Source organism: Arachis hypogaea, chromosome 1 (genome assembly GCF_003086295.3).
Source record: "Arachis hypogaea cultivar Tifrunner chromosome 1, arahy.Tifrunner.gnm2.J5K5, whole genome shotgun sequence".
Taxonomy (NCBI): domain Eukaryota; kingdom Viridiplantae; phylum Streptophyta; class Magnoliopsida; order Fabales; family Fabaceae; genus Arachis; species Arachis hypogaea.
The window spans coordinates 72,303,355-72,319,037 of record NC_092036.1 but is presented as its reverse complement, the minus strand read 5'-3'; the positions used below and the strand labels follow the sequence as shown (position 1 = coordinate 72,319,037).

The 15,683-nt window shown below is 24.3% G+C and overlaps 1 protein-coding gene across 8 annotated transcripts; it reads right to left on the bottom strand.

Moving 5' to 3' along the window:
• Positions 1-357: 357 nt before the first annotated feature.
• LOC112805742 (uncharacterized) lies at positions 358-6,449 on the bottom strand. Of its 8 annotated transcripts, none has more exons than XM_072198830.1 (9): positions 6,034-6,404; positions 5,724-5,803; positions 3,759-3,988; positions 2,298-2,552; positions 1,797-2,053; positions 1,460-1,673; positions 1,285-1,377; positions 1,096-1,197; positions 358-826 (listed from the first exon to the last, which is right to left on the bottom strand). In XM_072198830.1, the coding sequence occupies exons 6-9, from the start codon at positions 1,553-1,555 to the stop codon at positions 677-679; spliced, it is 441 nt and encodes a 146-aa protein (XP_072054931.1). In that variant the 5' UTR covers positions 1,556-1,673; positions 1,797-2,053; positions 2,298-2,552; positions 3,759-3,988; positions 5,724-5,803; positions 6,034-6,404; the 3' UTR covers positions 358-676. The 8 variants fall into 7 exon arrangements, 4 of the variants coding, with proteins under 4 accessions (XP_072054930.1, XP_072054931.1, XP_072054935.1 ...); XR_011863548.1 differs by having other exon boundaries at positions 5,724-5,778; positions 6,034-6,427; XM_072198829.1 differs by having other exon boundaries at positions 5,724-5,778; positions 6,034-6,449.
• Positions 6,450-15,683: the final 9,234 nt, after the last annotated feature.

The following is a 15,683-nucleotide window of genomic DNA, read 5'->3' as shown; positions in this document are numbered from 1 at the left end:
CCTAAAACAGGATCGGAGGCAACTTGCACTAATTTATGACCAAATTGATATAATTAATTATTTTCCTAATGCAAAACACAGCAGCAGAGCAGTTTCTCATGTTTAATGGACAACGACCACTAAAAGAATGCAAGAACACTGTGATGTCCATGTTCTTAACTATTCTCAGCCTAATTTTTGGCATCTAGAGTCGTGGGTTACCACTGATATTGAAACAAGTTGGTAAAATAGTGTAACAATTTTAACATAACACTAGCTTTTCTATAACTATTAAACACACCAATTGTTATCATTTGAGCCTTTACTTTTATTGTTTCAGGTTTATTTAATAAGAATTGATGATAAGAACATGTTCAATTTCAATAATTAGACTCCATTATTAATTATTATTCCATCTAAACTTATATTCCTAACAAATGAATTTATTATAAAGTTATCTCGCGGGCAGAAAATAAGCCAACAAGTGCTTCGGGAATTCCTCCTTCCTTCATCATTAGATATGCTTTCATCATATCAAATGATTGCTGCAACTTAGACTCTAGACTAATGACCTTTTGCTGTGAATTATGTAAGTCGGACTCCAAATTATTGATCTTTTCCTATAAAATTGCAGAAGTAGTAGGCGAAGAAGATCCAGCTAAATTAGTGGAGATGGTCATCCCATTAAGCCGACTTCTCACATTCCTAAAGGTATTTGTAGGCGCTGCTCCCATGCCCATGCAATGAACTCTCCCAGAGTGTTAAGGCCCCAAAACTTTACCAACAGCATCATTAAGGGACACTCAAATTGTGTATTTGACTGTGTCATATTCAGCTCAATTTGTTCCTATTTAAAAGAATAAATAGAAACTATTCAATTTAAAAGAAGCAACACATGTAATGGCATTGCAGATTATGATTATTCTAGTATTCCTACTTCCTAGACCATTATCACAACCAAAAATTCAAAGTGAAAAGTGCATGCAAGTGAAATAAACCACTTTCCTATAATCATTATATATTTCAATCCACAAGCAACCACACTCAAATCCCATTTTCACATGATCACATACAAATAAAATAAGATAAGATAGTAAAGGTTTACAAAATACTTACCACTATAGTTAATGCCTCGTTATTTACAAAAGACCCATCCTTTCTCTTATGTGTTTCAATGTACATCATTCCTCTACTAGGCTTCTTTCCCGTTTTCAAGTGCTAAAAGAGAAGGAATAAAGAGTTAAACAATTAACATATATAATGCAAGTAAAATCACACATGTACCAAGTGTGTGTATATATATACCATCTCATGTCGCCTCCGAGAGTTGGATTTAGATCCACAAGTGTGAGGAATGATTTGCTTGTTTCGATTTTCCTTATTTTTCATGCAAAGCTCCTAAAAATAAATATAATAACTTCAATTAATATTTTTTTAATTAAACTACAGCAATAACTAAATGAATTGTTTAGTGTCTTACAACTGTAGACGGTTTTAGTCGATAATTGACAAAGCAAGCCCATTGATCTCTTGGAATATCATCAGGAACATTGTTCACCAATGCTTCTCTTCTCATGGTTGGATCATAGAACTTATTCCACAATCTTTGCCTATATGTTGCCCACTTTTTTGCAATACTTTGAATGCAATACCTGTAGGCAATCTTTTTCTGTGCTTGTAAAATGGAAGTGGGGCTTCAAACAAACAAACAAACAAACAAACAAACAAACAAACAAACAAATAAATAAATAAATAAATAAATAAATAAATAAATAAATACTTGAACTAATAGAAGTTTCAAATAAAATGAATTTTACCTTTATCATTGTATCAAAGCACTCATCCTTAAAAGACTTAGGCATGCCACCATTTTCTTGTCCTGACCACTTTTCAAAGCTAATTGGAAAAATACGTGCATTAGTTGCTAATATACCACAATAGCCAGCAAGTAAACCTTGTGCTTCACCATATGCCGCACCCTCTTCGTCAACCTCTACAATTACACGCTCTCCCCTAGGTAAGTTGCAAACATCCTTGACTTTGATCTTAGCTTTCTTCTTCATATTTGTAGAGTCTTAAGGAAAATAAAAAACTTAATTATTGAAAACATTCATAAATAATGCACATATATTAACTATTTATCCATTTTTTTAAAAACTTCATTGGTACAATTATTCTCAAAAGTCAAATATAAAATATTAAGAGTTACAACCTTTTAAGCTAACAAATGATTATGGATCAGGACATGTTCAAACTAATAACATAAATGGTTTAAACTATGCTTTAATCACATTAATTAATTATGCAATATAAATTACCAATTATCTCCACATTCCAAGCAGATGAAGACTTTGAGTTAGAACAACGTGTGGCTCCATCAGATGAAATGGAATTTACAGCGGCTTGAGAAGGAGCTTGAGAAGGATCTTGAGAAGGAGCCTCACTAGCCTCTACATTAGTGGTATCTTCAAATGCTCCTGGTGCTAGAGGTTGAAGTGAACGAGAAGCATTGTTGTTTTCCCTCTCATCTACAAACTTTAATGGATTTTTTATGCGTTTGCCCCTTAGCATGACTGCACATCAACAAATACAAAAATGTTAAGCATTAGTTTATTATCTTCTATCCTCCTTACCACCCTGTGGAATATTAATGAATTCAATAACATGCCTTTTTTAATCAATCTTCAGTTGATAAGCACAGTAAACAAGACAAATAAGACAAAAATATAGACAAATCATACCAGTGGCCAGAAATCTTTTCATGCGGTCAGCTATGAAGCTATAAGATTTCAATTTAATTCGGTGGTTTACAATGTGTTACATCAGAATATATGGCAATTTTTGCATATTATTTATTAAAGTAAACAAATTTAACAGCGAGACCCGGTGACTGGAAAGGAGCCTCATTTGCAGAAATTGTGGCAGCTGACACACAAAAAGACAAATGGTGAATGGGTTGATGAGGCATCTAAGGAAGTAAATGAAATGGCAATGGTGAAAATGAAATGGCAATGGCATATCTAAAATTAAGAACATTAGTAAACTTGTTATTAATAAATTCAATCATCCACGGGAAGACAAAAACAATTAAAAGCTGGGAAAGTAAAATACAAACCTAGTCAATTTTGAAGTGTCATTTAGGATTTTGAAGTTTTTCAGTTTTCACCTCTTCATGCACTAGCTAGTACAAGTACAAGAGGCTGCAGTTTACATTGCTTGGGGCCTAATAGCTACCTCAGCTCATTCCCGACACCTATATATATATATATATATATATATATATATATATGCATGCATTGCTTCACGTTTTTTTTTCATAATCTTAGATTTGGGTTTATTTCAACAGTTTGTATATTTATAATTCAATTTATGACCATAATTAGACGTGTTTTAAAGAACGAGCTTAGCTATTGCAAATTGTATATATTATGTTCTTACTTCACTTAATTTAAATATTAAATAATAGACAGAGAGGTGTCGTATATGTAGATGAATATTTATTATTGGTGTGACTATTATGGGTGGACAAAACTAGGTGAGTAACTACATATGAAAATGCATGGTGATGGAGGGGTGAATAAAATAATGGTGCAAGGTACGTACGCAAGATGATGGATAGGATGGTTCACATACAACAGTATATATTACTTGAAATTGATCTTGTCCTCTTTAAATGGTTGATTGTTTTGTCAATTCATCACGGGACAAGATTGCCGCACAAATTGATAAGAATTTACGTGAACTAGAGGATTTTCAAGAAAGGATTGAAATAGTTGAACCTGAATTTATTAATAATGCCTTCGAGTCAGTGGTCAGGAATAAAACATGTGTGCTAGGTTCTGGAGGAGGATCTCAATCTTCAAAATCTAATATGGTTCAGCAGCCGCTGGCTGAATTAGAGGCCCAGAAGAGGGAGACAGGGAATGCTAGGAAAGAATGCAATGAAACGAGAGCTAAGCTTGTTGAGGTTGAGTCCCAGCTAAATGAAGAGCAGAAAATAATCTTGTTCCTGAAAAGCATTACAGGTTTAGAACAATTACCAGCAATAGAATAACTAAATTTAAAGCAAGTGAATAAGAAGGAAGCTAAACAATGAAAATGGAAGCAAAGAAATACTTTAGACTTGTTTGGTTTTGTTTTCATTTTTAGTATATTCTTTTTTCTTTTCTTCATCATCATCACTATAATTCAGAGTTTTCCTGTACAGAACATGATTCAAGGAACTTTCTAGGGATCTAAGCAAATCTAAAGCTCTAGTCATCCTCTTCACATCACTGATCTGAATAAAAGATGTTGGCATGTGTGTGTACAAAGTCTGCATATAGAACTCGAGTTTTCCTTTCAATTCCCTGAATTTCTTCTTCACAAATTGATCAAATGTCATTATACTTTCAATAAGAGAATGATACTTCTCTGCAATGTCACTGTATTTCATGTTCACAAATTCCTTCAATGTTTTAGAATCACCAAAGAGCAAGTTCTTTGTTTTGTATAGGCTATATTGGATTTCAACAGTGTTGTTTTCTTGCTGCACAAAATCTTCGAATGGCATTAGGCCCTCCTCTTTCTGATACAATTTATATAGCTTCTTAGGTTCCTTACACATGATTCTTCCCAAAATCAAACATGTGAAAATTTATCCATGATAAAGGAAGGAGACATATGGGATAGAACAATTGTTTTCCCTCAACAAAGCACAGTTTAACTATAGCAAATTAGACAATTTCAATAATGGTTACTAAAAAAAAAACTTAAATCAAGTCAACTCTTCAATCAATGTAGAGAAGTACATATAACTAACCAAATTTAGATAGAATAAGCAAGGTACAAAAATCGTAGGACAATAGAAAAAGTAACACATTGTTCACTTTCTTTTACTCCACTAAGAACTAATACAAAAAAATAAAAATAAGGCATTGAATGAGTGTAGTAGCTGCCTTTAAAGTCATATAAGTGCCACCATTATTTCAAATAGCAGCATACATTTTATATATCAAGCCACAGAAGAATTATGAATGGGATAAATTTTAAAGAACTTAAGTGATTGATTTTATAAATACAAAGGATGAAGATAAGTACAGAATACAATGATTAGGAAATAATTGATTTAACAAAATAGAAGGCATATAACTTCAAATTAATGCATAGATTAAAGCTCGAGACCAATATGGCTAAAGAACATTTGAAAATAGAAACTCATTTTTCAAGAAGCACAGGGGCCTAAACCGTAAACCCTGAGAATCAAATAAGAATATCTTGTTGACCAATCCAAAAAGCCATTAGACCTTGCACTATACTATACAGAAAACAGTGAATCAAATAATGACATTTTGTTCTGATAATGAGTTATTAGAAGGGAGAACAATTGTTCTGATAAAAAAAGCTACTGAGGAAAGCATCATAGAGGGAGAACAAGGCAGAAACCATTTTCATTAACTTTGAATTAAATTAATGAAAAGCTATATTCCACTTAGCTTAAGTTGCAAGGACTTGATCCTATTAACTATTTTTTATGTTCATTTTTTCCAATTATAAGAAGCCTAAATGTAGACAAATATAGATCCTAAATGTACATCTACACACAGAATTCGTAGTTCATTCTCTCTAGCACATTTTTAGCAAAATATCATGTCATTTTTCTTTGAACAAAGCAACACCAAAACAGAAGTCTTCAGAAGTTACAAAAAAGGCAAGAGATAAGAACACATTAAATCAATAAAGAAAGTAAACAGACGAGAACCAACCTCATGCTTGGCATCCCAGAGAACTTTTAGTTTACAATATAATCTGAAATTTACTCTGAAAATGGGAAATTGATTTGTATCTTCAGAAACAGATCAAAATGTCAATTAATAGGACAAGAGAATAATTAATTAATCAAGTAATTATAATTCACAATTAGAAAGAGAGATAGAGAATCATAATCATAGCAAATAATCAAATCCAAAATAACAAATACACAGAGAAACGTAAAGAGACAAATGAAATTCTTCAAAATAAAATGACATTTATTAATAGAGAAGAGATATCAACAAATTAATAGCGAAGAAGTACCAGCGGCAGAGGAGAAACATGGAGGGAGAGAAAGTTGCGTTGAAGAAAAAGCTTGAAGGGAACAGATCTGAAAACGCGTTGAGGAGGTGGCTCGATTAATAGCAAACAGATCTGGAAATTAATAGCGAGGAGGTGGCTCGATTAATAGCGAACAAATTAATAACGAACAGATCTGGAAACTTCACTGTGGCAGCAACAACAGTATAGGACGGACATGGCAGAAGCTCTCTACCGCAACGGACATGACAGTGGTGGCGGTGCCGGTGGCGGAAATGGCAGCGGGAATGACGCAAGAATGGCGGTAGAACCCTAAAAACTACTCGGCAAGTTCTCTCTCAGCTAACTCAGTGTCACAGCTAACTCAATCTCTCAATTTTGAAAAATTGAAAAAATTAGGTATTGTTTTAAAATTTAATATTAATTAATTATTAATGGAGGTTTTTTCAATTGCCATAAATAAAATGTATTGTGGAGGTTTTTAAAAACCTTCACTAAAATACTCCCTCAAATAAATATTAATTTTGCAGTGAGTTGGTGTTTTTTGCTCCATTTATTCACAAATTAAGAATAAATTAATTTAAAAAAGTTAAAATTTTTAAATTTTTTTACTTTTTGGATTTTTTGGAATTTTTCATTTTTCTACTATTATAAAAAATTTATTTTTTAGTTTTAAAATTAAAAAAAAATTATAAATTTACTAATTTTTTGTTTACTTGATATTGCTGGACTTTATTTTATTTTTTTAATTTAATTAAAAAAATTTATTCTTATAATTTAAAAATTCAAAATTAAGAAATTTAGTTTTTTTAAAATTTTTATTTTTTTAAAAATATTATTTTTATTTTTTTACCGGATAATGCCACACCCGATATTTGACTAAATTAATTTTAAAACTCTAAAAATTTTCAATTTTTTATTTTTTAGATATTTTTGGAATTTTTTATTTTTCTACTCTTATAAAAAAATTTATTTTTTGCTTTAAAAATTGAAAATTAATAATAAATTTACATATCTGTTGTTTACTGGATATTGTTAGACTTTATTTTATTTTTCTAATTTAAATTAAAAAGTTTATTCTTATAATTTAAAAATTCAAAAATTAAAAATATTATTTTTTTCAAATTTTTATTTTTTTAAAAGTATTTTTTTATTCACTGAATAATACTACACCCGGACAGTTGACTTTTTTTCACTGCACTTGTTAAAAAATTAAGAATAAAGTAATTAAAAAATATTAAATTTTCCATTTTTTTATTTTTTGGATATTATTGGAATTTTTTAATTTTTTACTACTAGAAAAAAAATTTTAGTTTAAAAATTAAAAAAAATAATAAATTATAGATCTATTGTTTACTAGATATTGCTTGACTTTATTTTATTTTTCTAGTTTAAATAAAACAATTTAATCATAAAATTTAAAAATTCAAAAATAAAAAAATTAGGTTTTTGAAAAATATTTTTTTATTCGTTGGATAATGGTACACCCTACAGTTGACTTTATTTGCTCCACTTGTTCACAAATTAAGAATAAATTAATTTAAAAAATTTAAAATTTAATTTTTTTATTTTTTCATATTTTTGGAATTTTTCATTTTTCTACTATTATAAAAAGTTTATTTTTTAGTTTTAAAATTAAAAAATAATAAATTTACCGATTTTTTTGTTAACTTGATATTGCTGGACTTTATTTTATTTTTTTAATTTAAATAAAAAATTTAATCTTATAATTTAAAAATTAAAAATTAAGAAATTTAGTTTTTTTAATTTTTTTCAAAATTATTTTTGTTATTTTTTTATTTACCGAAGAATGCTACACCTGACAGTTGACTAAATTAATTTTAAAAATCTAAAATTTTTTTATTTTTTTATTTTTTAGATATTGTTGGAATTTTTTATTTTTCTACTATTAGAAAAAAAAATTATTTTTTGCTTTAAAAATTAAATATTAATAATAAATTTGCATATCTGTTGCTTATTGGATATTGTTAGACTTTATTTTTTTTCTAATTTAAATAAAAAAGTTTATTCTTATAATTTAAAAATTCAAAAATAAAAAATTTATTTTTTTCAAATTTTTTTTTAAAAGTATTTTTTTATTCATCAAATAATGCTACACCCGGACAGTAAAAAATAAAGTAATTTTTTCCCTGCACTTGTTAAAAAATTAAGAATAAAGTAATTAAAAAATATTAAATATTAAATTTTTTATTTTTTTACTACTAGAAAAAAAATTATTTTTTAAGTTTAAAAATTTAAAAAAATAATAAATATCTTATGCTGTGGAATCCTAGCTTCTCACTAGCTAACTGCTAATCCGTTCTCTTTCCAGGCCGACCCCCTTTTTTTCTAGTCAAGTTGGAGAGGGGAATTCAGCTCGACCAACCCTTTCACCTCTCCTTTTATGACTCTGAAAGCCCAATTCCTATAGTTAAGGTAGCTAGGTATTTCCTTATTTAAGGCTGTTCTAGTCTTGTCTTCTGAGGAGCTTTAGAGCCTAAAAAGAAGTTTTTATAGAATATCCTCCGCTGTTATCCTCGCCCCCGGGACTCGTTCAAGGTAAGCTTTAGATCTGTTGTTTACTAGATATTGCTTGACTTTATTTTATTTTTCTAGTTTAAATAAAACAATTTAATTATAAAATTTAAAAAAATTCAAAAATATAAAATTAGGTTTTTAAAAAATATTTTTTTATTCGTTGGATAATAATACACCCTATAGTTTTTTTTTGCTCCACTTGTTCACAAATTATGAATAAATTATGTTAAAAATATAAAATTTTTAAACTTTTTTATTTTTTGGATATTGTTGGAATTTTTTATTTTTCTACTATTATAAAAATTTTATTTTTTTACTCTTAAAATTAAAAAAATAATAAATTTACTGATTTTTTGTTTACTTGATATTGCTGGACTTTATTTTATTTTTTTAATTTAAAGAAAAAATTTAATCTTATAATTTAAAAATTCAAAATTAAGAAATTTAGTTTTTTTTATTTTTATTTTTTTAAAAATATTTTTGTTTTTTTTATTTACCGGATAATGCTACACCTGACAGTTGACTAAATTAATTTTAAAAATCTAAAAATTTTCAACCTTTTATTTTTTAGATATTGTTGGAATTTTTTATTTTTCTACTATTAGAAAAAAAAATTAATTTTTTGCTTTAAAAATTTAAAATTAATAATAAATTTACACATCTGTTGCTTACTGGATATTGTTATACTTTATTTTTTTCTAATTTAAATAAAAAAGTTTATTCTTATAATTTAAAAATTCAAAAATAAAAAATTTATTTTTTTTAAATTTTTATTTTTTTAAAAGTATTTCTTTTATTCACCGAATAATGCTACACCTGGACATTTGACATTTTTTTCACTACACTTGTTAAAAAATTAAGAATAAAGTAATTAGAAAATATAAAATTTTCAATTTTTTATTTTTTTGTATATTATTGGAATTTTTTATTTTTTTTACTACTAGGAAAAAATATTTTTTTAGTTTAAAAATTTAAAAAATTTATAGATCTGTTGTTTACTAGATATTGCTTGACTTTATTTTATTTTTCTAGTTTAAATAAAACAATTTAATTATAAAATTTAAAAAAATTCAAAAATATAAAATTAGGTTTTTGAAAAATATTTTTTTATTCGTTGGATAATGGTACACCCTATAGTTTTTTTTTGCTCCACTTGTTCACAAATTAAGAATAAATTATGTTAAAAATTTAAAATTTTTAAACTTTTTTATTTTTTGGATATTGTTGGAATTTTTTATTTTTCTACTATTACAAAAAATTTATTTTTTTACTCTTAAAATTAAAAAAATAATAAATTTACTGATTTTTTGTTTACTTGATATTGCTGGACTTTATTTTATTTTTTTAATTTAAAGAAAAAATTTAATCTTATAATTTAAAAATTCAAAATTAAGAAATTTAGTTTTTTTTTATTTTTATTTTTTTTAAAATATTTTTGTTTTTTTATTTACCGGATAATGCTACACCTGACAGTTGACTAAATTAATTTTAAAAATCTAAAAAATTTCAATCTTTTATTTTTTAGATATTGTTGGAATTTTTTATTTTTCTACTATTAGAAAAAAAATTAATTTTTTGCTTTAAAAATTTAAAATTAATAATAAATTTACACATCTGTTGCTTACTGGATATTGTTATACTTTATTTTTTTTCTAATTTAAATAAAAAAGTTTATTCTTATAATTTAAAAATTCAAAAATAAAGAATTTATTTTTTTCAAATTTTTATTTTTTTAAAAGTATTTTTTTATTCACCGAATAATGCTACACCCGGACATTTGACATTTTTTTCACTGTACTTGTTAAAAAATTAAGAATAAAGTAATTAAAAAAATAAAATTTTCAATTTTTTAAATTTTTTTATATTATTGGAATTTTTTATTTTTTTACTACTAGGAAAAAATATTTTTTTAGTTTAAAAATTTAAAAAATTTATAGATCTGTTGTTTACTAGATATTGCTTGACTTTATTTTATTTTTCTAGTTTAAATAAAACAATTTAATCATAAAATTTAAAAATTCAAAAATAAAAAAATTAGGTTTTTGAAAAATATTTTTTTATTCGTTGGATAATGGTACACCCTACAGTTGACTTTTTTTGCTCTACTTGTTCACAAATTAAGAATAAAATCATTTAAAAAATTTAAAAAATTTTAAATTTTTTTATTTTTTGGACATTGTTGGAATTTTTCATTTTTCTACTATTATAAAAAATTTATTTTTACTTTTAAAATTAAAAAAATAATAAATTTACTGATTTTTTTTTTACTTGATATTGCTGGACTTTATTTTATTTTTTTAATTTAAAGAAAAAATTTAATCTTATAATTTAAAAATTCAAAATTAAGAAATTTAGTTTTTTTTTAATTTTTATTTTTTTAAAATATTTTTGTTCTTTTTTTTATTTATCGGATAATGCTACACCCGACAGTTGACTAAATTAATTTTAAAAAGCTAAAAATATTTTTTTATTTTTTTATTCGCTGGATAATGGTACACCCTACAGTTGAGTTTTATGGCTCCACTTGTTCACAAATTAAGAATACATTAATTTAAAAAATTTAAAATTTTTAAATTTTTTTATTTTTTGGATATTTTTGGAAGTTTTCATTTTTCTATTATTATAAAAAATTTATTTTTTAGTTTTAAAATTAAAAAAATAATAAATTTACTGATTTTTTTGTTTACTTAGTATTGCTGGACTTTATTTTATTTTTTTAATTTAAATAAAAAATTTAATCTTATAATTTAAAAATTCAAAATTTAGAAATTTAGTTTTTTTAAAATTTTTATTTTTTTAAAAGATTTTTATTATTTTTTATTTACCGGATAATGCTACACTCGACAGTTGACTAAATTAATTTTAAAAAGCTAAAAATTTTCAATTTTTTTATTTTTTAGATATTGTTGGAACTTTTTATTTTTATACTATTAGAAAAAATTTATTTTTTGCTTTAAAAATTGAAAATTAATAATAAATTTACATATTTGTTGCTTACTGGATATTGTTAGACTTTATTTTAGTTTTTTAACTTGAATAAAAAAGTTTATTCTTATAATTTAAAAATTCAAAAATAAAAAATTTATTTTTTTCAAATTTTTATTTTTTTAAAAGTATTTTTTTATTCACCGAATAATACTTCACCCAGACAGTTGAGTTTTTTTCGCTGCACTTGTTCAAAAATTAAGAATAAAGTAATTAAAAATATTAAATTTTCAATTTTTTTATTTTTTGGAAATGATTGGAATTTTTTATTTTTTACTTCTAGTAAAAAAATTATTTTTTTAGTTTAAAAATTTAAAAAAATAATAAATTTATAGATCTGTTGTTTACTAGGTATTGCTTGACTTTATTTTATTTTTCTACTTTAAGTAAAACAATTAAATCATAAAATTTAAAAATTAAAAAAAAATTAGTTTTTTGAAATTTTTAATTTTTTCTAAAATATTTTTTTATTTTTTTATTCGCTGGATAATGGTACACCCTACAGTTGAGTTTTATGGCTCCACTTGTTCACAAATTAAGAATACATTAATTTAAAAAAATTAAAATTTTTAAATTTTTTTATTTTTTGGATATTTTTGGAAGTTTTCATTTTTCTATTATTATAAAAAAATTATTTTTTAGTTTTAAAATTAAAAAAATAATAAATTTATTGATTTTTTTGTTTACTTGATATTGCTGGACTTTATTTTATTTTCTTAATTTAAATAAAAAAAATTTAATCTTATAATTTAAAAATTCAAAATTTAAAAATTTAGTTTTTTTTAAATTTTTATTTTTTTAAAAGATTTTTATTATTTTTTATTTACCGGATAATGCTACACCCAACAGTTGACTAAATTAATTTTTAAAATCTAAAAATTTTCAATTTTTTTATTTTTTAGATATTGTTGGAATTTTTTATCTTTTTTACTGTTAGAAAAAATTTATTTTTTTCTTTAAAAATTGAAAATTAATAATAAATTTACATATTTGTTGCTTACTGGATATTGTTAGACTTTATTTTATTTTTTTAATTTGAATAAAAAAGTTTATTCTTATAATTTAAAAATTGAAAAATAAAAAATTTAATTTTTTTCAAATTTTTATTTTTTTAAAAGTATTTTTTTATTCACCGAATTATGCTACACCCAGACAGTTGAGTTTTTTTCCCTTCACTTGTTAAAAAATTTAGAATAAAGTAATTAAAAAATATTAAATTTTCAATTTTTTTATTTTTTGGATTCTATTGGAATTTTTTATTTTTTTACTACTAGAAAGAAATTATTTTTTTAGTTTAAAAATTTTAAAAAATAATAAATTTATAGATCTATTGTTCACTAGATATTGCTTGACTTTATTTTATTTTTCTAGTTTAAATAAAACAATTTAATCATAAAATTAAAAAATTCAAAAATTCAAAAATTAGTTTTTTGAAATTTTTAATTTTTTCAAAAATATTTTTTTATTTTTTCATTCATTGGATAATGGTACACCCTACAGTTGACTCTTTTGCTCCACTTGTTCACAAATTAAAAATAAATTAATTTAAAAAATTTTTAATTTTTAATTTTTTTTATTTTTTGGATATCTTTGGAATTTTTCATTTTTCTACTTTTATAAAAAATTTATTTTTTAGTTTTAAAATTAAAAAAATAATAAATTTACTAATTTGTTTACTTGATATTGATGGACTTTATTTTATTTTTTTAATTTAAATTGAAAAATTTAATCTTATAATTTAAAAATTCAAAATTAAGAAATTTAGTTTTTTTTAATTTTTATTTTTTTAAAAATATTTTTGTTTTTTTTTTATTTACCGGATAATGCTACACCCGACAGTTGACTAAATTAATTTAAAAATCTAAAAATTTTCAATTTTTATTATTTTTTAGATATTTTTGGAATTTTTTATTTTTCTACTATTAGAAAAAAAAATTATTTTTTGCTTTAAAAATTGAAAATTAATAATAAATTCACATATCTGTTGCTTACTGTATATTGTTAGACTTTATTCTATTTTTCTAATTAAAATAAAAAAGTTTATTCTTATAATTTAAAAATCCAAAAATAAAAAAAAATTATTTTTTTCAAATTTTTATTTTTTTAAAAGTATTTTTTTATTCACCGAATAATGCTACACCCAGACATTTGAGTTTTTTTCACTGCACTTGTTCAAAAATTATGAATAAAGTAATTAAAAAAATTAAACTTTCAATTTTTTTATTTTTTGGATATTATTGGAATTTTTTATTTTTTTACTACTAGAAAAAAAATATTTTTTTAGTTTAAAAATTTAAAAAAATAATAAATTTATAGATCTGTTATTTACTAGATATTACTTGACTTTATTTTATTTTTCTAGTTTAAATAAAACAATTTAATCATAAAATTTATAAATTCAAAAATAAAAAATGTGATTTTTGAAACTTTTCATTTTTTCAAAAATAGTTTTTATTTTTTTATTCGCTAGATAATGGTACATACTACAGTTGACTTTTTTGCTCCAATTGTTCACAAATTAAAAATAAATTAATTTAAAAAATTTAAAATTTTTAAATTTTTTTATTTTTTGGATATTTTTGGAATTTTTCATTTTTCTACTGTTATAAAAAATTTATTTGATATTGCTGGACTTTATTTTATTTTTTTAATTTAAATAAAAAAATTTAATCTTGTCATTTAAAGATTCAAAATTTAGAAATTTAGTTTTTTTAAAATTTTTATTTTTTTAAAAGATTTTTATTATTTTTTATTTACCGGATAATGCTTGATGGTGTTTTTGTGGAAAACGAATTTCCAAACACACAAATCTAACCGGCAAGTATACCGGGTCGTATCAAGTAGTAAAACTCACTTAGAGTGAGGTCGATCCCACAGGGATTGATGGATCAAGCAACTTTAGTGGGTGATTAGTTTAGTCAAGCTAACTTTGAGTGAATTGTGTGAAATGTAGCCAACAGAAAGTAAATTGCAAGGAATTTAAAAGATGCAAAAAGTAAAATTGCAAGTAACTTAAAGAACAAGAAAGTAAAATAGCTTAAAATTAAATTGCAAGAAATGTAAATTGCAAAAACGTAGATTGCAAGAAATGTAAATGACTGAATCTTAAAGTGCAAGAAATGTAAATTGCTTGAATTATAAAAGGGATTGGGAGCTGGAATTGCAGAATTTAAACAAGCAGAAGCAGATTGCAACAAACAGAAGAACTAAAGATGAATTGAATTGCAATAGATCTTAAACAGAAAAGCAAAAATGCTTGAAGAATGAAAACAGAAAAACTGATGCTTAATTTGCAGCAATTAAAAGGATGTTGAAGATCTCAGGAGTGAAAGAGACTAGAAAACAAGTCTAGATCTCAAATCCTTCCTTGATCCAACAAGAACAATTGCAAAATGAAAATATAAAAGTAAATTACAGGAGAAAAGAAAGTGAAGGCAGTAAACAGAATTTGAATTATGCAGAAAGATTAACAAGAGATCTCGAGGTGGAATTGAAACAGAAGTTCTTCAATTCTCCACCCAAGATCTAAAACAAAAATGAAAACTAAGAGAGAGCTCTCTAATCCTAATGCTTCCTAGTGGAGCCAGCCTCCTTACTCTCTAATGGAACTGACCTCCTTTTTAGCTTATTTTGTGCTTCTTTGCTTCTTTTTCTTCTTATTTCCTACCAAATTTATAAAATTTAAATATCAAGGAAATATACCATTTAAGCATAAAAGAGTGCAATATTTAAGCACTAATTATCAATTTCTTGTATGAAAAAGCATAGAAAAACATGACATGGTGACATGTCATCACAACACCAAACTTAAACCTTGCTTGTCCCCAAGCAAGAAAAGAATCATGCAATAAAGATTGACAATACAAGGTAGGAAGAATAGCAACTCAATGTTCATGGTAGGCTAGTTTTCTTTGCATGCTACAATCACAAAAGAAATGTAAATAATCGATGCTTCTATCTAGCTCATTTTATGAAATCTTTTCCTTATATTTCTTCCTTGAAACAAGCTTTAGATTTTCTTATTAGCTTCTCCTTTTGGGTGCTTTGCCCCATGAGTTGATAACAAAGCTACGACTTCTAAATGCTTTGTTTTCAAGTATTACCACTTGATACATAAGCACCACAAGCAT